The sequence below is a fragment of the Ovis aries genome, chromosome 8 (genome assembly GCF_016772045.2).
Source record: "Ovis aries strain OAR_USU_Benz2616 breed Rambouillet chromosome 8, ARS-UI_Ramb_v3.0, whole genome shotgun sequence".
NCBI lineage: Eukaryota > Metazoa > Chordata > Mammalia > Artiodactyla > Bovidae > Ovis > Ovis aries.
Genome location: NC_056061.1, coordinates 28,046,989 through 28,068,079, shown reverse-complemented (window position 1 = coordinate 28,068,079; position 21,091 = coordinate 28,046,989). Strand labels below are relative to the sequence as shown.

Genomic DNA, 21,091 nt, shown 5'->3' with positions numbered 1-21,091 from the left:
TAAATATCTTAAATTGCTCTAGATGTGTGTACTCTATCACACTCCACACCTGCTCCGGGTCTCTCCCAGTCTGTTATCCTCACTGCCGCCAGAGAGATCTTTTAAGAATGCTAATGTAGTCTCACCTCCCGACTTCAATAATCTCCCATTATCCTTAGGATAAAGACCGAAGGTCTCTACCATCACCCACCTCCCCGCTCCCCTTGAGGGCGCCCTGCAGCATGCTCCCTTGCTCTCGACTCCAGCTGGACCAGCTCGCAGCACCTCAGCCACCCCATGTGCCCTTCCTACAACAGCTGTCTGCTTTGCTCTTGCCTCCCACTTCTCTGCCTGGTCACCTCCTAGGCTTCCTTCGGATCCCACTCAGTCATCACTTCCTTGGGGAATGTTTTCCTCGACACTATCCTGCTTCCCCACCCGACTTCTATCAAGTTCCCCTTCTTTATAGGAGTGATCAGGGATAAATTTGACACCTATTTCTGTGCTTCCTGAGTTAATTTCTGATTCTTCTCTGAGGGCAGAGATCATGCTGTCGCTTAGTGCTACTCGGTGCCTGGCACAGAGTAGGCGCCTCATCGGCATCCACTTAACACATGAATTAAAGGCAGCCCAAAGCCGTGCTAGTTTGAGTCTCTACTCATTCAGTGGCCACAAGCCAGAACTCCCTGAGTGGAACTAGACTTCTGATGGTTCTCACAACTCAAAAAAAAGCAGCAGGGGCCAGAGAGCCAGCCCTAAACATAGGACTATGCCCCCTGCCAGGGTTTGGGTTGAAGTAGTGGTTGACGAGGTATGATTTCCATTTCATGATCCTTTAGGGGACGCAGTCAGTGCTGATGCTGACCATATGCTAGTCATCTCTCTCTTTTTTTCTTTTGATGGGGGGGTATGTATTTTTTCCATCCCAGTTAGAAAACATGACAGAGCAGGACAAAAAGTATATTCTCAGGATAGAGAGCAGGGAAGAAATGGACAGACTCACCTTTGTCCAAAGAGGATGCGAAGCCTGTTCTCCAAATTGGTTTCATAGACACTGAATGAGCACCTACTGTATGCACCTCTCCAGGTGTTAGGGCACAAGATAAATGAGGCCCTGTCCCTATATCCAGTTGTTCACACTGTGCCAAAGAGGACAAGGAAGCAGTTTGATTTTGGTAGTTGGTGGGGATTTCTGACCTAAGCCCTGAATGGGATTTTGGCAGACTGAAGGAAGGCAGAAAGTGACAAGACAAGCAGAGGCCCAGAGGGTGTTCTGGGAGGGATGGTACTCGGTCTGGCTGCAGCTCAGCCGCCATGTTGAAAGCTTCCAAATGTACATCTCCAGCCCTGGTGCAGCTTGAATCCCTTACTTCTGGTATTGAGGAGTTGCCACCTGCCTGTCATAGAGTTGTCTTCACTTGAAACATAACTTGTCCATCTTGAATTCATGGTCTTCTCTCCCATATCTTCCTTTTTGTATTCTCTGCTGAAGTGAATGGCACCAACCATCCAACCAGTTCCAAAGTCCTCGGAGTTCCTCCAGCTCTTCACTGCCCAGGATGGTAGCCACTAGTCACAGGTGGTGATTACATTTAATTAAATTTAGTTCCTCAGTTGCACTGGCCACATTGCAGCTGCTCAGTGGCTCTATATGGCAGGGGCTACCATAATGGGCAGCACTGATCCTAGTATATTTCCATCTCTGTGGAAAGTTCCATTAGGTATCATTGCTTTAGAATTTTCCCATAACTTCACCACCAACATCTAAACAGTCATAAAGTCTTGTTGAATCTAAGTTCCAAATATCTCTTGAATTTGTATTCATTTATCCCCTGCTCATATGTACTGCCAGTGCCTTAGATGAAAACTTCATGGCCTGCTGTTACCATCACTTGTTACCTGGCCTTTCTCCCTTCATTCTCATCCTTTGCTAATTAATCCCTCACTTCTGCTAAAAAGATACCTTTTTCAGAACGAAAACCTCATCATGTTGCTCCTAATTTAAAATTCTTGCATCGCTTCCCAGGGCCTTCAGGTGGGGGCCCATGCTCAGCAGCATGGCACCCTCAGCCCTTTGAGAGCTGGGCCCTGGCCGTCTCATCTTCTCCAGCCACCGCGCTCTCCGTTTCCCCTGGGCACTAAGCTCTAGCCCGATTAAGTGACTGGTAGATAGGATACTCCCCTTTCTCCTCAGGTCCCTCTCCAAAGGCTCTTCACTCCTTCCAAAACGGATTCTACTCATTTTGATTTCCACTGTGCTCTATCTGCCTAACTTCTCTATGACTTTCAGTCCTCATTTCACCTTCTCATGAGACTTTCTGTGACTCCCCCCTACTTTAGGGGTCCCTTATAGGGCGATTAATTCCTCCCTAGCACTATTCCCAACATATATCCCTTCTACATTTGTGTGAATGGACTTGTATTTTGATATTCTTTCCCCATGAAACCACTGGGCAAGGGCATCAACCAGACCAGCTGTGGGTTGACACCGCCTCCCCAAAGGGCATTCCCAGTGTTATCCTTCTGAAGACAAGGCAAGGTAATGCACCAGAAACGAGGCTTGAATGGAGGGTCTGTCTCAAATAGGAGAGGAAATTTCTATATCTCTCTGGACTTTGCCAGCCATGTCTGAGCTTCTGGAAGCTCAGATGAAGCTGGGGGTGCTCTGTGATGACAGGGAAGAAAAAGCATCTCCCACTAGAGGCAGCCCCACAGCAGGGAAGGAGGATATCTCTGAAGGAGTTGGTTCTATTTTGTCGGATTATCTAGTTGCCTACTATGGTATTACTTTTCTGCTTCTCCCTTAACCTTCTGAAAGGTTTTGTTTAAATAGTTCAGCCCAGACTCAGCTGTTATTTGGAGGCTTCAGGGGGAAAAAAAGGAGATTATAGTTAGGCTAGAGCAATAAAACGATGCAACTGCCTCTCTGAGGCCAATGTGTTGGTGATAATGATTCAGTGGGAGAGATTCCCCCAAAGATGAATCACATGGGAAAAGCAGCCATCAAAAGGAGACCAAGCACTCCTCTACTCCACTACTGTCCTGTAACGATCTGCGCTGGCTTTTACTAAGGAGCTGGAGGGTATTTATTGCCTTGCCCTCCCCCTGTATTCCCAGTGCACTTTTTACAGGGCTTGCTGTCTCATGGCTCACTGTCTCACAGTTGTTGGGTTCTCTAACATGTTATAGGCTCCCTGAAGGCAGAAATTGTGTCTCATCACTCTTTCCTCAGGACTGAGCACAGGGACCAGCATTTGGTGGGAGCCTAATAAAATGCTAGGTGAATAAAAGGTCAGAAGGCCAGCTGCAGTGAAGGCTGAAAAAAGATGGGGGGCCAGAGGGTGCAGGACCTAAAATGCCACTCTGAACTCCAGGCTGTATGCATCCAGGGGTGGAGATGGTGAAAGAGGCATTAAATGCTGCAAAACGGTCAGTGTGTGTTTGAGAAAGGTTCTTTTCAGAAGGATATAAAGAATCTAAGTATATGGTTGAGGGCAGTGACACTACCAGAAGGTGACAGGAAGATATTTAAAAGATCTAAGAAACTGTGAGAATTATTTGGACTTAAAACATATTGAAAAATGCATTTTCAAAATCAGAATACAGTTTATTAAGCCAGGGAAGATGGAGGAAAATGCATTATTTTAGCTTATGTAGCTGTTAAAATTACCTCTTTAAAGAAATCTCCTTTGGCTGAAAATATACTTTATGCTTTTTCAACATGGAAATATCATCCACATTACCCTGAAGGAATAATTGTGCTTAAAATTGTCCTGGAAGTTTTCCTTGGAATGAAGGGTCAGTAATTATCCCTATGGAGTAGCTGGAATAATCTAAACATTCAGAAACGTTCTGACACTTTATATATCATTTCAGGAAAGACTAAGTATTAGCTTCAACTTATATTCATTTCAGTAATCAAAGAGAGATATGAAACACAGGAGTGGTGAAGAGTATCATCACCATTCATTTTAGGTCCACATGCCTATATGCTTATTGCTAACAATAAACTGGAAAATTCTGACAGAGATGGGAGTACCAGACCACCTGACCTGCCTCTTGAGAAACCTATATGCAGGTCAGGAAGCAACAGTTAGAACTGGACATGGAACAACAGACTGGTTCCAAATAGGAAAAGGATTACGTCAAGGCTGTATATTGTCACCCTGCTTATTTAACTTCTTTGCAGAGTACATCATGAGAAATGCTGGACTGGAAGAAGCACAAGCTGGAATCAAGATTGCCGGGAGAAATATCAATAACCTCAGATATGCAGATGACACCACCCTTATGGCAGAAAGTGAAGAGGAACTAAAAAGCCTCTTGATGAAAGTGAAAGAGGAGAGTGAAAAAGTTGGCTTAAAGCTCAACATTCAGAAAACGAAGATCATGGCATCTGGTCCCATCACTTCATGGGAAATAAATGGGGAAACAGTGGAAACAGTGTCAGACTGTATTTTGGGGGGCTCCAAAATCACTGCAGATGGTGACTGCAGCCATGAAATTAAAGGACGCTTACCCCTTGGAAGAAAAGTTATGACCAACCTAGATAGCATGTTGAAAAGCAGAGATATTACTTTGTCAACAAAGGTCCATCTAGTCAAGGCTATGGTTTTTCCAGTGGTCATGTATGGATGTGAGAGTTGGACTGTGAAGAAAGCTGAGCACCGAAGAATTGATGCTTTTGAACTGTGGTGTTGGAGAAGACTCTTGAGAGTCCCTTGGACTGCAAGGAGATCCAACCAGTCCATCCTAAAGGAGATCAGTCCTGGGTGTTCATTGGAAGGACTGATCCTGAAGGTGAAACTCCAGTACTTTGGCCACCTTATGCGAAGAGTTGACTCATTGGAAAAGACTCTGATGCTGGGAGGGGTTGGGGGCAGGAGGAGAAGGGGACGACAGAGGATGAGATGGCTGGATGGCATCACAGACTTGATGAACTTGAGTCTGAGTGAACTCCGGGAGTTGGTGATGGACAGGGAGGCCTGGCGTGCTGTGATTCATGGGGTCGAAAAGAGTCAGACATGACTGAGCGACTAAACTGAACTGAATAATATTATAATAATTATTACCTGAGACATTTCTGTATTTTAAGGGCTTCCCTTATAGTTCAGATGGTAAAGTTCAGATGGGTCACCTGCAATGCAGGAGACCCAGGTTCAATCCCTGGGTCAGGAAGATCCCCTGGAGAAGTGAATGGCTACCCACTCCACTGTTCTTGCCTGGAGAATCCAATGAATGGAGGACACTGGCCGGCTACAGTTTGTGGGGTCTCAGAGTTGGATGGATATGACTGAGCGACTAAGCATGCATGCACGTTCCACAGTTTAAATTGCTCAGTAACAAAAAGTTACTTGTAACTGGGATGACTGTCATCTTTCTTTTCACAGTGTTCATGGATAGTTACTTAAATGGCTTTGCCTCACTTCTGCATCTAAATATATACACATTATTAAGAGCTATGGTATTATTCACTTTCATTGACAATATACTTGAGGCTAAAGATCCACAGAAGGATGGATGATGGATGGATGGATGCACAGAACATTGTAATGGCTAAATAGTTTCTGTGTTTTTAATAGATAGCAAGCTTCTTGTGTGTTCAGTCGCTCAGTCATGTCTGTCTCTTTATGACCCCATGGACTGTAGCCTGCCAAGCTCCTCTGTCCACAGAATTTTCCAGGCAAGAATACTGGAGTAGGTTGCCATTTCCTTCTCCAAGAAAGCTTCTTATGAAATACTTATTTCTAAATATATTTGTCTATAGTATTTGTATTACTTTTGTTTTTTAATTGTTTTTAGTTTACTCATAGGCTATGTATAATGCTCACCCCAATATTTTTGAACCACATTTTAACATATATAAATATTACATAGACAAACTTAAAATGCACATACCCAAAAGCCACATATTTTTTATCTAGATACGGAGCAGCCTGTAGTGTGATATAGAATTGTGACCCATTGCTGTGACGGCCTTTGTTGACCATTCCAAGAACTCCCCTTTTATTATGAAGAACTGAGAAGTTTTCATCTAGAAAAGACAATACATAGTAGGTCATTAAAATATTTATTTTCTTGGCTGATTGTAACACATAGAGCACAAACAGAATGCTTGGTTACAAGGATTCGCAATCATATTTATCAGTGTATTCCAAATTGTAAATATTCTATTTGTTTCTTATAACTTTCACTCAACTGGGCTGTTAAAAAAGATAAGCTGGAAAGTCTTATTAGAACTATTTAAACATTTACCTTTAGTTTATCATTAGCATCCTTAAAAACAAGTGTGGTAAGAAAATTGATAACATAAAAGGAAAAACTTGAAATTAAAAATGTAAAAGGAAGTGCATACCTTTTTTAGGAATTAAAGTCAGTAAACATTCTTGTATTGTTTTGACAGTAATATTTTATTCAAACTACCAATGTGATTATTAAAAATGCCTCCTTGGAGATACCTTTCATGAACAGACCCTTCCCTTCACAGCATCTTCCACAGGCCTCTATTGTAGTCTTTAAAATACTCTGTAATTGTTCACAGGTTGTTTCCTGTTTGGGAAGGCAGGGACTTTATCTCATCACACCTTTTATCCCCAGGGCCACCTAGCACATTACTTGGCATATGTGTGGCCTTAAATATTGATGAAAATAATTTATGCTATTGTTAGTAGTCTTTAAGTAAATTTTAATCTCAGACCTTACATGGATTGACCAAGATTTTGTGGAAAGTGATTTTTTTTTTAAGCAGAAGATTTAACAAGTAAAAAGAATTATACAGTGATTATCAGACCACTATTTGCAGGAAGAACCATTTCCAGCATGAAATAAGATTTGCCTCCAAACACAAAAACACAGGAGGTAATAGAAGAGAAATTCAGTAAAAGTTTTCATTCAGGAACTATATCAAATTCTGGGGATAATTGAGAGATGAATATTAACTGTCAAGATTTTCCTAAACTTCAGTTGCTGACTATTCTTATTTTAAGTTTCAAAGCTAAGTCAACGAAGCCATACCCATGGTGGTTACTTTTAGCTTGTTAAACTGCACACTGAATAAAGACCTGAAATCTTATGAAATGCAAATAAAATATTATTGTATCTTTATAATTACATTGATACTCCATATTCATTTTGGTTTTTTTTATTGTTAATTTTGTTTTTTTATTTTTTTATTTTTTAAATTTTAAAATCTTTAATTCTTACATGCGTTCCCAAACATGAACCCCCCTCCCTCCCCATAACATCTCTCTGGGTCATCCCCATGCACCAGCCCCAAGCATGCTGTATCCTGTGTCAGACATAGACTGGCGATTTAATTCTTACATGATAGTATACATGTTAGAATGCCATTCTCCCAAATCGTCCCACCCTCTCCCTCTCCCTCTGAGTCCAAAAGTCCGTTATACACATCTGTGTCTTTTTCCTGTCTTGCATACAGGGTCGTCATTGCCATCTTCCTAAATTCCATATATATGTGTTAGTATACTGTATTGGTGTTTTTCTTTCTGGCTTTCTTTCACTCTGTATAATCGGCTCCAGTTTCATCCATCTCATCAGAACTGATTCAAATGAATTCTTTTTAACGGCTGAGTAATACTCCATTGTGTATATGTACCACAGCTTTCTTATCCATTCATCTGCTGATGGACGTCTAGGTTGTTTCCATGTCCTGGCTATTATAAACAGTGCTGCGATGAACATTGAGGTACATGTGTCTCTTTCAATTCTGGTTTCCTCGGTGTGTATGCCCAGCAGTGGGATTGCTGGGTCATAAGTCAGTTCTATTTGCAATTTTTTAAGGAATCTCCACACTGTTCTCCATAGTGGCTGTACTAGTTTGCATTCCCACCAACAGTGTAGGAGGGTTCCCTTTTCTCCACACCCTCTCCAGCATTTATTGCTTGCAGATTTTTGGATCGCAGCCATTCTGACTGGTGTGAAGTGGTACCTCATTGTGGTTTTGATTTGCATTTCTCTAATAATGAGTGATGTTGAGCATCTTTTCATGTGTTTGTTAGCCATCCGTATGTCTTCCTTGGAGAAATGTCTATTTAGTTCTTTGGCCCATTTTTTGATTGGGTCATTTATTTTTCTGGAATTGAGCTGCATAAGTTGCTTGTATATTTTTGAGATTAGTTGTTTGTCAGTTGCTTCATTTGCTATTATTTTCTCCCATTCAGAAGGCTGTCTTTTCACCTTGCTTATATTTTCCTTTGTTGTGCAGAAGCTTTTAATTTTAATTAGATCCCATTTGTTTATTTTTGCTTTTATTTCCAGAATTCTGGGAGGTGGATCATAGAGGATCCTGCTGTGATTTATGTCTGAGAGTGTTTTGCCTATGTTCTCCTCTAGGAGTTTTATAGTTTCTGATCTTACATTTAGATCTTTAATCCATTTTGAGTTTATTTTTGTGTGCAGTGTTAGAAAGTGATCTAGTTTCATTCTTTTACAAGTGGTTGACCAGTTTTCCCAGCACCACTTGTTAAAGAGATTGTCTTTACTCCATTGTATATTCTTGCCCCCTTTGTCAAAGATAAGGTGTCCATATGTGTGTGGATTTATCTCTGGGCTTTCTATTTTGTTCCATTGATCTATATGTCTGTCTTTGTGCCAGTACCATACTGTCTTGATGACTGTGGCTTTGTAGTAGAGCCTGAAGTCAGGCAAGTTGATTCCTCCAGTTCCATTCTTCTTTCTCAAGATTGCTTTGGCTATTCGAGGTTTTTTGTATTTCCATACAAATAAAAATATGGAACGCTTCACGAATTTGCGTGTCATCCTTGCGCAGGGGCCATGCTAATCTTCTCTGTATCGTTCCAATTTTAGTATATGTGCTGCCGAAGCGAGCACTCCATATTCATTTTGATGGAATAGAGTGTAACCCATTAATTTCACAGAAAATGGCATGGCATAAGAAATCTGCCCAAGCAAAGATACAGAGTTTTAACAAAATGATTTTTGTCATTGCTTTTAGATATTATGATTAATTTTTCTTAAAATCTGGAATTAGTTGGAAAGAAAATCTATAGAGTTGTAACATTTTTACCAAAAATTCTGTGATTATGGGAGAACTTTCAAAGGTGTAACTTTGTTTGAACTAGAAATCAGAATTCAACTGCTGATGAAAATCAGTTTCTGAATTTAATATAAAACTCATTCTGATGTTTATAATGAAAGCAACTACTACTTTACCAGGTTTAGGCAAATTGCCTTGCATTCTCTCTGGTAAGAGAATAATCAGACAGTAATTTAGGGGCATTTCCATACAATTTTCTGAAGACAGTAATGTCAAGTGGAAATTGGACTTGAGTCCTGCAACATCAGTTTTTTAAACCTACTGCTCTAATTTTACCAGCATCTTTAAATAATAATAGATGTTCACTAATTATTTGTTATATAAAAGTAGGTGTGCTGCTGCTGCTGCTGCTGCTGCTGCTGCTGCTGCTGCTGCTGCTGCGTCGCTTCAGTTGTGCCCGAGTCTGTGCGACCCCATAGACGGTAGCCCACCAGGCTCCTCTGTCCCTGAGATTCTCCAGGCAAGAACACTGGAGTGGGTTGCCATTTCCTTCTCCAGAGCATGAAAGTGAAAAGTGAAAGTGAAGTCGCTCTGTCGTGTCCGACTCTTAGCGACCTCATGGACTGCAGCCTACCAGGCTCCTCTGTCCATGGGGATTTTCCAGGCAAGAGTACCGGAGTGAGGTACTATCGCCTTCTCTGAGTAGGTGTGCTACCTATCATTTTTAAACTTCTGCTTAAATGAATTATTTTTTATATTTTTAAACACATTACCGTTGATTTAAAGTATATTAGTTTCAGGTGTGCAGCACAGTGATTCAGTATTCTTACAGATTATATTCCATTCGAAGTTATTATAAGAAAATGGCTATAATTCCCTGTGCTATATAATCTATCTTGTTGCTTATTTTATACATAGTGGTATGTATCTCTTAATGCTATACCCTACCTTGTCCCTCCCTGCTTCCCTCTCAGCTCTGGTAGCCACTGGTTTGTTTTCTATACCTGTGAGTCTCTCTCTGTATTGCTATATACACTTGTTCGTATTATATTTTAGATTCATATGTAAATGGTAACATACAGTATTTGTCTTTCTCTGACTTATTTCACTAAGCATAATACTCTCCAGGTCCATCCACATTGCTGCAAGTGACAGTATTTCACTCTTCTTTATGACTGAGTGTGTACTGAGAGATGAATATTAACTGTCAAGATTTTCTAAACTGCAGTTGCTGTTATTCTTAAGTTTCAAAGCTAAGTCAACAAAACAAGCCATATCCATGGTGGTTACTTTTACGGTTACAATATTCAAAATGGAATATTACACATATACACTACAAAAACACATATACATATACATACACTACATCTCTTTATGTACATACATACATACATACATACATATATATATATACACACACACACATACACTACATCTTTATCCATTTATCTGTTGATGGACACTTAGGTTGCTTCCATATCTTGGCTATTATAAATAGTGCTGCTTTGAACACTGGGGTACATGTATCTTTCTGAATTAGTGTTTTTGTTTTTTTTCTGGATATATACCAAGGAGTGAAATTGCTGGATCATGTTGTAGTTCTATTTTTAGTTTTTTAAGGACCCTCCATACTGTTCTCCATAGTGGCTATACCAACTACATTCCCACCAACAATATGCAAGTGTTCTTTTTTCTCCACACCCTCTCTAACATTTGTTATTTGTAGACTTTTTGATGATGGCCATTTGAACTGATGTGAAGTGATATGTCAATGAATCAATCATTTTGATTTATATTTCTCTACCCCATGGACTGTAGCCTGCCAGGCTCCTCTGTCCATGGAATCCTCTAGGCAAGAACACAGGAGTGGGTAGCCATTCACTTCTCCAGAGGATCTTCCTGACCTAGGGATTGAACCCACTCCCTTCACTGCGGGCAAATTCTTTGCCTTCTGAGCCACCAGGGAAGCCCCAGTGATTAGTGATATAGAGCATCTTTTCCTGTGCCTGTTGGCCATCTGCATATCTTCTTTGGAAAAATGTCTATGAAGATCTTCTACCCATTTGATAGGGTTGTTTTGGGGGTTTTTGAAATTGAATTGTATGAACTGTTTACTTGTTCTGGATATTAACCCCTTGTCAGTCATATCATTCGCAAATATTTTGTTCTATTCAGTAGGTTGTCTCTTTATTTTTGTAGATGGTTTTCACTGCTGTGCAAAAAAACTTAAGTTTAATTAGGCTATTTATTTTCACTTTTTTATTTCTTTTGCCTTAGGAAACAGATAGAAAGATGCAAAGCAACCTACAGATTTAATGCATTCCCTATCAAAATACCTATGACATTTTTCACAGAACTAGAAAAAATTCTGTGGAACGACAAAAAACTTTACGGAACCACAAAATATCCCAAATTGCCAAAGCAACCTTGGGAAAAAAAGAATAAAGCTGGAGGTATCTCCCCCTCAAACTTCAAACTATATTATAAAACTACAGTAATGAAAACAGCCAGGGTACAAGTGCAAAAACAGACACATAGATCAATGGAACAGAACAGAGAGCCCAGCAATAAACCCATGGTCAATTAATCTATGACAAAGAAGGCAAGAATAGTCAATGGAGAGAAGAAAATCTCTTCAATAAGTGGTGCTGGGAAAATTGGACAGCTACGTGTAAAACAAGGAGATTAGAATATACCCTCACGCCCTCAAACTATATATAAAAATAAACTCAAAATGGATTAAAGACTCCAATGTAAGATCTAAAACCATAAAACTCCTAGAAGAGAACATGGGCAGAACATTCTTTGGGACTGAAATATTTATTTTAAAACATGTTGACTCTGTGCATGACATTAGGTATAAAAACCCAAGTGTTCATCAATATATGAATGGATAAATTATTTAAGAATATTCATAATATTAAACCAGGAAAATGAGAGAATTCCAGCTATAGACAACATGGATAAATTTCACAGGCAGTGATGAACAAAAGAAAGGACACAGAGAACACCTGCCATGAGTCCATTCATTATTGTTACTCAGTTGCTAAGTCATGTCAGACTCTGCAACCCCATGGACTGCAGCAAGCCAGGCTTCCCTGTGCTTCTCTGTTTCCTGGAGTTTGCCCAAACTCATATCCATTCAATCAGTGATGCCATCCAACCATTCTTCCTCTGTCGCCCCCTTCTCCTCCTGCCCTCAATTTTTCCCAGCATCAGAGTCCTTTCCAGTGAGTCAGCTCTTCGCATCAGGTGGCCAAAGTATTAGAGCTTCATCTTCAGCATCAGTCCTCCAGTGAATATTCAGGGTTGAACTGTTAGTTGCTCAGGCATGTCTAACTCTTTGTGACCCCATGGACTGTAGCCCTTGGGCTCCTCTGTCCATGGAATTCTCCAGGCAAGAATCCTGGAGTGGGTAGCCGTTCCCTTCTCTAGGGGATCTTACCCCGCCCCCCTGCACCCCAGGGATTAAACCTGGGTCTCCTGCATTGCAGCCCAATTCTTTGCTGTCTGAGCCACAAGGGAAGCCCAAGTCCACTTCATATAAAGTCCAAAATAGGAAAAACTTAATTTTTTTATTTAGGGATTTATGGATGAGTGATTGGAGAATCCCATGGACCAAGGAGCCTGGCAGGCTACAGTCCACGGGGTCGCAAAGAGTTGGACACGGCTGAAGCGACAGCACACACGCACGCATGAGTGGTAAAACTGACAAGAAAAGCAAGGAAAAAGTTAGGTTAGAGCTTACCTCTAAGAGGGGGATGGAGTTATTACTGAGGATGGGCAGATGGGGTGCTTCTGGCATGCTGGTGGTTCTTTCTTGACAAGGATGGTAATAGAGGGGGTTGCTTTATGATTAGTTTTAAGCTGTACATATCAAATTTATATATATATTATAAATCTCAGAATTTAAAAAAAAGTAGCCCTTAAGTGGCTACCCAGCCATATTATCTTGTTCTTAATTCTACCAAAAAATACTTTTGTACAGCTTTTAGTTGCGTTATTGAATATTAACAGTGCATCAGGCTCTCTGCTTTTTGTTAATGTCTACTTTCATTTAAAGGAGATCTAGGAATTAGACAAATGGATTTTATTTAAGTGCTGTATCTGTTTGTTAATTAGAGCACATGCTAATATTAAGAAACTGGTCTACTTAAAGTAATAAGGATAATCAAGTATTTAAATACGTTACTGACTTCCCTAGTGGCGCAGTGGTTAAGAGTCCGCCGGCCAATTCAGGGCTCACGGATTCAATCCCTGGTCCTGGAAGATTCCACATGCTACGGAGGAGCTAGGCCTGTGCACCACAACTGCTGAGCCTGTGCTCTGGAGCCCGTGAACTACAACTACCGAGCCTGCACGTAGCAACTGCTGAAGCCTGCATGCCTAGAGCCCATGCTCTGCAACAAGAGAAGCCTGCTCACTGCAGTGAAGAGTAGCCCCTGTCCACCACAGCTAGAGAAAGCCCTCGCAAAGCATCAAGGGCCCAGCACTGCCAGAATGAATAAAATTATTTAAAAATACATATATCCTTTCTTTTCTTCTGCTGTTCACATAAATAGCCTTTTCTCTAGTCAGCCCAGGCCATGGAGTCACCAATCCCTTAAGAGTGGGAAGGATTAGGGATATTATACAAGGAATACAAAGCAGGGGAAGAGTTGATATGTAGCTTCTAACCTTCACAACAGGATCTGGGAAGACAAAAATAGCTGTGATTCAAAATAAAGCAAAACAAGGCTTCCCTGGTGGTTCAGTGGTTAAGAATCTGCCTGCCAATGCAGGAGACGCGGCTTCAATCCCTGGTCCGGGAAGATCCCACATGCTGTGGAACAACTAAGCTCACGTGCCACCACTACTGAGCCTGTGCTCTGGGGCCCAGGAACTGCGACCGCTGAGCCTAAGCCCCACAACCTACTGAAGCCCACATGCTCTAGAGCCTGTGCTGCGCAACCAGAGAGGCCGCCATAAGGAGAAGCCTTCAGGCCGCACAACTAGAGAAAAACACGCGCAGCAAAGAGGACCCAGCACAGCCAAAACTAAATAGAAAGTTATGCAAAACAAAGCAAGACTCTCCTCAAGTTAAAGACTAACCAATTTATAAAACAACAATTAGGTAAAATTTATTTCATTCTTTTAAATTCACTGTGTTAAGCTTAATAAAAGTGATTTTTGTGGTTATAACTTTTTAAGAAGCCCTGGGTTTTAACTGTGCATCTCATGGAAATACAGTCCAGTGAGAGAATGTAGGAGGAGGTCTGGCTGTCGATGTCTTAACTAACATTCCATGGGGCCGGGGGAGGGTGAGTCTACGTGAAGAGGGAACCCCATGCTGTAGCTGTTTTGAATACTGGCCCCACATTCTCTCTTTCAGCCATTTATCTTTCCTTTGGGAGCATCTCTTTTCACTTGACAGTGTACTGAATTCCTGATTCTGCACTGCCAGATAAACTGAGGAATGAAAGCTTCCTTAAGCCCACCAGGCTCCCTGGGCACCAGAGGAGCCAGGCCTCCAGCTGGAGAGGAAATCCCCATAGTATCTAACGGGAGCGAAAGGGGAATGGACGGAGGCATGGGGATGTCCACAGGGACAAGTGAGGAGATGAGCCAAGAGATCAATCTCCTGGACAGAAGACCCAGGCTGTGCCTGGGACTGCACTTCCAAGCAGAAAGAGTTTGGGTGATCTGTTAATGGTTGTGGGGTGGAAAAGTTTGTGGACACTGATCGGAGATGAAGGATTTCAGGAAAGCTGCCCCAGTGCCCTTTCCCTGTCTGCAATGTCTTATTTTAAGCCCTAGCTCAGAGCTGCTCTGGTCAGCGCCCTCCACTCTCCCAAGCAGTTGTTCTTTCCTGCCGCACTGGCTGCTTCCTCTGTGAAGGCGCTGGGCACCGCGCCAGTTCTTTTATGTGTTTAAACATCTGTCTGGGCAAAAACACTGAAATCCTTAAGGGTGGAAACTTGGTCATAACATGTTTCCTAAGGTCCTTGCACCATGTTGGCACCTAAGAATTTAAAGTTATATGAACAAATAAATAAATGAGTGGTGTCACTTGCATGATTTCATTTGATAAAGCTGTATCTGCATGAATTTAGAAGGAAAACTAGCTCTTTTCCTGTTCTCTTTGGTCATTGATTAAATATGATTATTTAAAAAAAAAACTTTTCGTTCTATTAAAATGTAGACACAAAAAGCCTTGTAAAACTAATGTATAGTATTGTTAAAGTTACTATAAGGCAAATACCCTTTTAAACACCATTCTGGCCAAGAAAAAGAACTTGGCCAGCCTTCCCCATAGTCTTGTCAAGTCCCTCTCCCCCTCCAAAGCATGTCCGTAATGTTTTATGTAACTCATATAGTTTTACCATCCAAGTATGCCTCCCTAGGCACTACAGTTGAATCTCTCTCATTTTACTGAACTTGTGATGCCTTTTAAATCTCTCTTAATCCACAGGTTTTCTCTCTGTCCCTTTCTTTTCCTTGCACTGTCTGTTCCTGAGGTGGTTCACCTTTAGGATTTCTCGCAGGCTGGAGTCTGCCGGCTGCACACACACCGTGCCGTTCAGCAGGTTTCGCTTGTTCCCTGTCCTGTCGGTTCTGTGTGAATGCTTGTGTTGAAGAGGCATGTTGCTTCACTTTGATTGATATGTGAGGGAGGAAGTGACTTGAGCATGATGAAGCTCACCCCTCCTTTAATGTGCCGTTCCCTCTGGGAGAACCACCAGGTAACTGTAGGAAATGGCCTTCACTGAACTGAGCCAGCTGCCCAGGAGCACAGACACCTCAGACATGACCAAGCAGCTTGGTCACCACATGTGAGCCGCGTCCGCCCACATCTGGAGTGACAGCCTCCCTCCGACTGCAGAGAACGCGCCTGCCGCCACCTCCAGATCACTCACAAGGTGCCGCTCTTCCCACACCGCCTCCACAGACAGCAGGGGCTTTTCAGGGTAAGGTGCCTTATTTATTATCACACTGATGTGTTTCTTGACCACATAAAACATACAAAACTATGTTACTGTTTTTATTGCGAACTTATTTTTTAATATGTCACCGAGGAATTTTTGTTTTTACCTCAGTTATGCCATCAGTCAGCCCTGTGGTTTTTACTGTGTGGTTTGACAAAGCACAGAGATCTTTAAGAACATATTACTAGCAGAACTGGTTGCATTTCTCGCAAACTGGATGCTGGGTCCAAAAGCTTCACCGGGCTCATGTTCTATCCCTTTGGTAGTGTGTTCTCTCAGCAGAAGGCCCACACTGTCTGACTGTCCCTGTTCTTGTGAAGGCAGTCGATACTGATGCAGCAAATGCCCACATCCATTATTTCACTGGGGGCAGCAAGTGGTGACATTCTAATTTCCTTTTCACTGTTAACTGGAATTCTTTTATAACAAGATGTTTCCCCTTATCTATGATTTAGTATAGTTCCTATAGGATAGGCAAGAGAAATGATGGATTTTTACCTATATTTATCAGTTTTCAAGATAATGAATTTGTTTCCTATCATTTCCCTGAAGGTAAACAAGGAGGAGTTCTCTTACAATATGATTATGAACTCATGGATTTAAAATCTTTGTTGGGTTTCAGTTAGCTGCAATTACCACTCAAATTACTCCATCTCTGACCAGTGAGAGACTCTTCAAATTGACTCCTGAGCCCTTTGCCATGACCCCAGTAAATTTTTAATAGTGCTTTTGGCTAGGTCACGATAGCATGACTGAACATGAGCTTCCACGCTCATTTTGAAATTTCCTGTCTCAAAACTGGAATCTGCCATGTTTTCCGGAGACTCTGGTTTCTTAAGCAAGAAATGATATTTCAAAACAACAATCTAAATTCTAGGAGAATGTATCACTACTGGGCTGGTCACTGTAGATAAATTCCATGGCCTAACTTAAGATATAGATATGATACTTCTTGAGTTTAACAGGATATTTCCAATTCATATTCAGGACTGTGGAATATTTTACTTGTTAACCTCTATTATATTTCATCTGTATTTCCTTTCTTCCACAATGAAGATTCTAACTCTGAAGGACAGGAAATTATAAAATTAGAATATCTCATAATTACTTGTGTTTTCCTACACTGTATATACAGCAATCTCAGTATAATACAACTATCACCAGTAAAATTTAACTGAAAGTAGTTTAAAATTTTGCATATATTCTCCCCATTTTTTTCAGTAAAAAAAATTGTTAGACTAAGCATATAGTCATTATATATCATACTCTCACCCTTTTATTCCTCATTGAATTTTAGTTTTATAAGTAATTATATGATTAATGCTCACCACCAATTCTTCTGTCAGGATCCCTCTTGTAATCTGGCTGAATGAAACTCATTCTGCAGTCATTGATTCCTCAGGAATGACTCATGACAACACTATTCCCTGAAGTTTTACATATTGATAACTCTGTGTGCCCCTTAAAATTCACGTTCAGTTTGACTGGATATAAAGCCCCCAGGTTCCATTTCATTTTAATTGAGCATCATAAATATATTACTCTGTTTTCTTCTGGCATAAGAATATGATGATAATGTACTTTTCTTTCCCTTATAAATCACTTACTGTTTTTGTCTAACTGCCCGAAGATTCTTTTTTTCTTTTTCTTTAATATCTAATAATATAAGTAAAATAAGTCTGGTGTTGGTTGTTCTGGTTCAGTACTGTCAGATAGCTGTCTGTTCTTTCAGTAAGTAGTTTCAAGTTTTTAAAAAGATATTTTTACTTGAGGTATGAACATGCAGAAAAATTCATATATTTTAGATGTTTGGTTTGATGCATTTTGACAGTTGGATATAGTTGTGTAACCACCACCCAAACAAAATACACAATATCAGATCCTTTTTTCTTTCAGGAAAGCTTTTTAAAATTATGATTCTTAGTATCTGTTCCATTCCCTTCTGGTTTAATTCCTTAAGGATACTTATCATCTGTATGCTGGATCTTCTTTCTGTATCACTTTGTTGTAAATCCTTTTCATCTTTATTCATCTCGTTTTGATTTAAAAAATGTTCTTCTGCCTTTTGCTTCTTTTAATACACATATCAGTTGTTTTTATTTGGTCTTGTGTTCCTTATAATTTGTTCATCTCTGGAATTTTCTTTTATTGTTAATTCTTTTATTCAGTTCTGTAAACCTCGTATCTGAGGTTTTCTAATTCTGATTTACGAGTTCTTTCCTGTCATATAATTTATGTCTTTTAGCTTATTTTGAAATCAGTTTGACCTGTGAGCTTTCTTTCTATGATACTTTCATTATCTGTAGTTATATGACTATGCACTTTTTTTTTTCATTCAAGAAAATTTCTGCTGCTTTCTAATGCAACTTTATTTTCATGTAGAATTAGTCTCCCTCAGTGTTTAGAAGGAGGTGTGGCGTTAGAAGGAAGGTAGTTTCCCAACTTCACAAACTCCCTCTAGTGCTGTTCTCCTGTGTCGGTCATCTGCATGGCAGCATGGTTCCTGGGATTCCTGGCTCTGTCCCTTTCCCTCTTCATCACCGTTATCCCAATACTTGCATAATTTTGATTCCACCCCCAACACTTCTTCTCAGTGTGGGCCTATCCTGGAACAGAGGGCTTTCAGATCAGTTTTGAGAATTCACAAAGGTTTGACTGCTCTGGCCTCAAGCCTTATGAGGGGTCCCATGCACTACCCTGCTCTTGCCTATTGTGGGGTTTTATATCCTCAGCTCTGACAAAAATGTCCTGCTTTCGCTCACATCCATGCTGATACCATGCGGATTGTGTGACTGTTGGTAGTTTGACCTCACCTGTTTATATTTTAAATTCGTGTAGATACCTTGCACATAGTTTTGTTGTGTTATCCATGGGTCTTTAGTTTTCCCATCTAGTTTTTTGTCTATTTTTAGGTTGGGATTTCAAAAAATTAAAAAACTATGCCACTACCACTATCATCTTCCCAGGATCTCCAATGGCAATCTTAGTAGGATGGTTATCAGGTACCAATTCTAAGTATGAGCATAGCAAAGTACAAGCCTTAAAAATATAAATTCCATTCTACCCTTACAATTCTAATTTTAGAAACTTATTCTAAAGAAATAATACAATGAGGCAAGTGAAAGAAAGTACAAAGCTGTTCTGAACTGAATTGGGGTGCCTTCCCGCCTATCCCATTTTTAACTCCCACTTCTAGCATGTGTCCTTGTAGTATGTTACTCCAAACGCTATCTTATTTGAGATAGTGAAACTGTCCAGTCCTGTTAAATTTGAATTATCAATTAAAATATGACTGTCAAAATTTAAAGACACATACCTTCAAATGTTGGTCCGTAAATTGACTCTCCATTATCTCCTTTTCCAGCAACTATATCTGAGAAATAGCAGTAAATAAACATTAAAATTCTGAAACTAAAAAAAGAGATAATGGCAGGTGAAAATGCTTTAAATTATGATTCCATTTATAACAACCAGAGTAAGTGACCTAGTTGTTCAGTATCTATACCATGAAAATACTTCTATAATGATTTCACTTCTATTTTGTAAGTACTTTAACATTCCTGATCCCATTTTTTCCCCTCATAACTCCCAAGTAGGCTACATTTAATGTAAAACCTTTAAAATGATGAAGTATTAAATTATAATTGTGGCTAGAATTTAAATTAAGTGTGTTCATATAGGTTTGACTTATTTCACAAGTTATTCCATGGTTGATATTACTTTTCAGAAAAAAAATGGAAAGATTTAGCCGAGGATGAAACAGGAACAGTGAGGTCTTTTTAACACAAGAATGAAAATAGATGCTGTAAAAAGACTTAATGTTCACATTTTTATTCTTTAGAACTCTGTACTGATAACTCATTTATCCGGTGTTTTAGAACCGAAGTTCCTTTGCAATATAAAGATTTTTTAATGGTATTTATAGAACCTGTTTCACATTATATGCATTATATGCATATTTTGGCTTAGGCAATGATCCTACTATAAAACTCCTCTATGCACAGCTACAACAGAAGCAAAGCTAACTCTAGTGAAACCAGAGGTCTCCGAGGTCTGTGCTCTCCCCATCAGCCCTTTTCCTTCTTTCAGCTCTTTATTTTTTTTAAAGTTGATCAGAAACCTTTATTTGATCCTTATCATTTATTAACCAACCTACACAAACCATTTCCTATATTTCTACCATAAGCAGCTGCATCCAGGCCAGAAATGGAAGACCCAAGTGGAAGACCTTGTAGATTAAAGCTAACAGACTTGTTCAGGCTTAGGTGAACGTAGAACAGAAAAAATGCGGAAGTTCAACATGTTAAAGACTCTTCAAAGCTGAGGCCTGCAGAGGGTCTAGCTGAAGGATGCAGGTCCAGACTCACCAAACTGCCCAGCTCAGCAATCAATCCAAAGTACCTTCCAGAAAGGCAAATTCATCCACAGCTTCTATTGCATTATCCAAATCTCTCCTCTGAAGAGTTTTCCTCTTCCCTTGTTGAGCACAACAGTAGGCATCTTTTGCAATGGTTTCCACAAACAGTTCCGCGGCGCGTGCCAGAATGAAGATGGCTTCCTGTCCCGCGAGAGTCACGTCGGGGTCCGCCTTCACCAAGGCCTTCACTCGCGCCAGAGGCAGCCTCGAGAGACGAGCTCCGGGCACACTCGTCGGGGCTGGAGGCTGCGGAGTGGCTGCGTCCCCACCGGTGCCCTCCTCCTCCCGGGAAGCCCCGCTTCCAGGCGCCACCGCCGCCATCCCGGCCCTGAGCGTCCTGCGCGCGGCCGCCAACCCTTTCAGCTGTTTAGACGGCCTCCTCGAATAATGTGCAATAAATAATCGTTGAAGAACTGGCCCATTTAAACTCAGTATGAGTGCTTTACAATAAAAGTGTCTGTGCAATTTAAAAAAAATCTGATGCAACAGCAAGCATGTGAAGAGAATTTATGCAGGAAAGGGACATATAGCATTTAAATTATACTACTCATAAAGCTGGTTCAAAACTTAACTGATAAACCTTAAGTCTTCGACCGGCTCTGCCAGATATATACTTCCTTCCTGCCACTCCCACCCCATTCACCACAGCCCAAGGCTGTTCTCAGAAGCCTGCTGCAGTAGCCACAGGCTAAATCCGGGTTTGAATGTCCTCTA

General features: G+C 40.7%; 2 protein-coding genes and 1 non-coding gene across 12 annotated transcripts in view; all 3 read right to left on the bottom strand.

The window, feature by feature from the left end:
- PPIL6 (peptidylprolyl isomerase like 6) overlaps nucleotides 1-21,091 on the bottom strand; it is a 40,421-nt gene that overhangs the window by 2,278 nt on the left and 17,052 nt on the right. For 5 of the 10 annotated variants that reach the window (XM_060419515.1, XM_060419513.1, XM_060419511.1 and 2 more), the window contains 2 exons: nucleotides 19,277-19,333; nucleotides 9,108-12,703 (listed from right to left, as the gene is read on the bottom strand). In XM_060419515.1, the coding sequence (XP_060275498.1) occupies nucleotides 12,321-12,703; nucleotides 19,277-19,333 (440 nt within the window). In that variant the 3' untranslated portion in view covers nucleotides 9,108-12,320. Of the gene's footprint in view, nucleotides 1-982; nucleotides 1,119-5,877; nucleotides 6,014-9,107; nucleotides 12,704-19,276; nucleotides 19,334-21,091 lie in introns of those variants that run through there. The other 5 variants (XR_006060600.1, XM_004011215.5, XM_015097351.3 and 2 more) reach the window with 2 other exon arrangements.
- Nucleotides 8,723-8,829, bottom strand: LOC114116250 (U6 spliceosomal RNA). Its single transcript, XR_003590239.1, has one exon. It is a non-coding gene; the product is annotated as a U6 spliceosomal RNA (small nuclear RNA).
- On the bottom strand, nucleotides 19,771-20,722 carry LOC105609801 (DNA polymerase epsilon subunit 4). Its single transcript, XM_027972388.3, has one exon. It carries the CDS (start codon nucleotides 20,696-20,698, stop codon nucleotides 20,348-20,350), a length of 351 nt encoding a protein of 116 aa, XP_027828189.1. The 5' UTR covers nucleotides 20,699-20,722; the 3' UTR covers nucleotides 19,771-20,347.

What these genes read in the sequence shown, in the direction of transcription:
- LOC105609801 (XM_027972388.3), bottom strand. Translation starts at nt 20,698, where the DNA reads ATGGCGGCGGTGGCGCCTGGAAGCGGGGCTTCCCGGGAGGAGGAGGGC.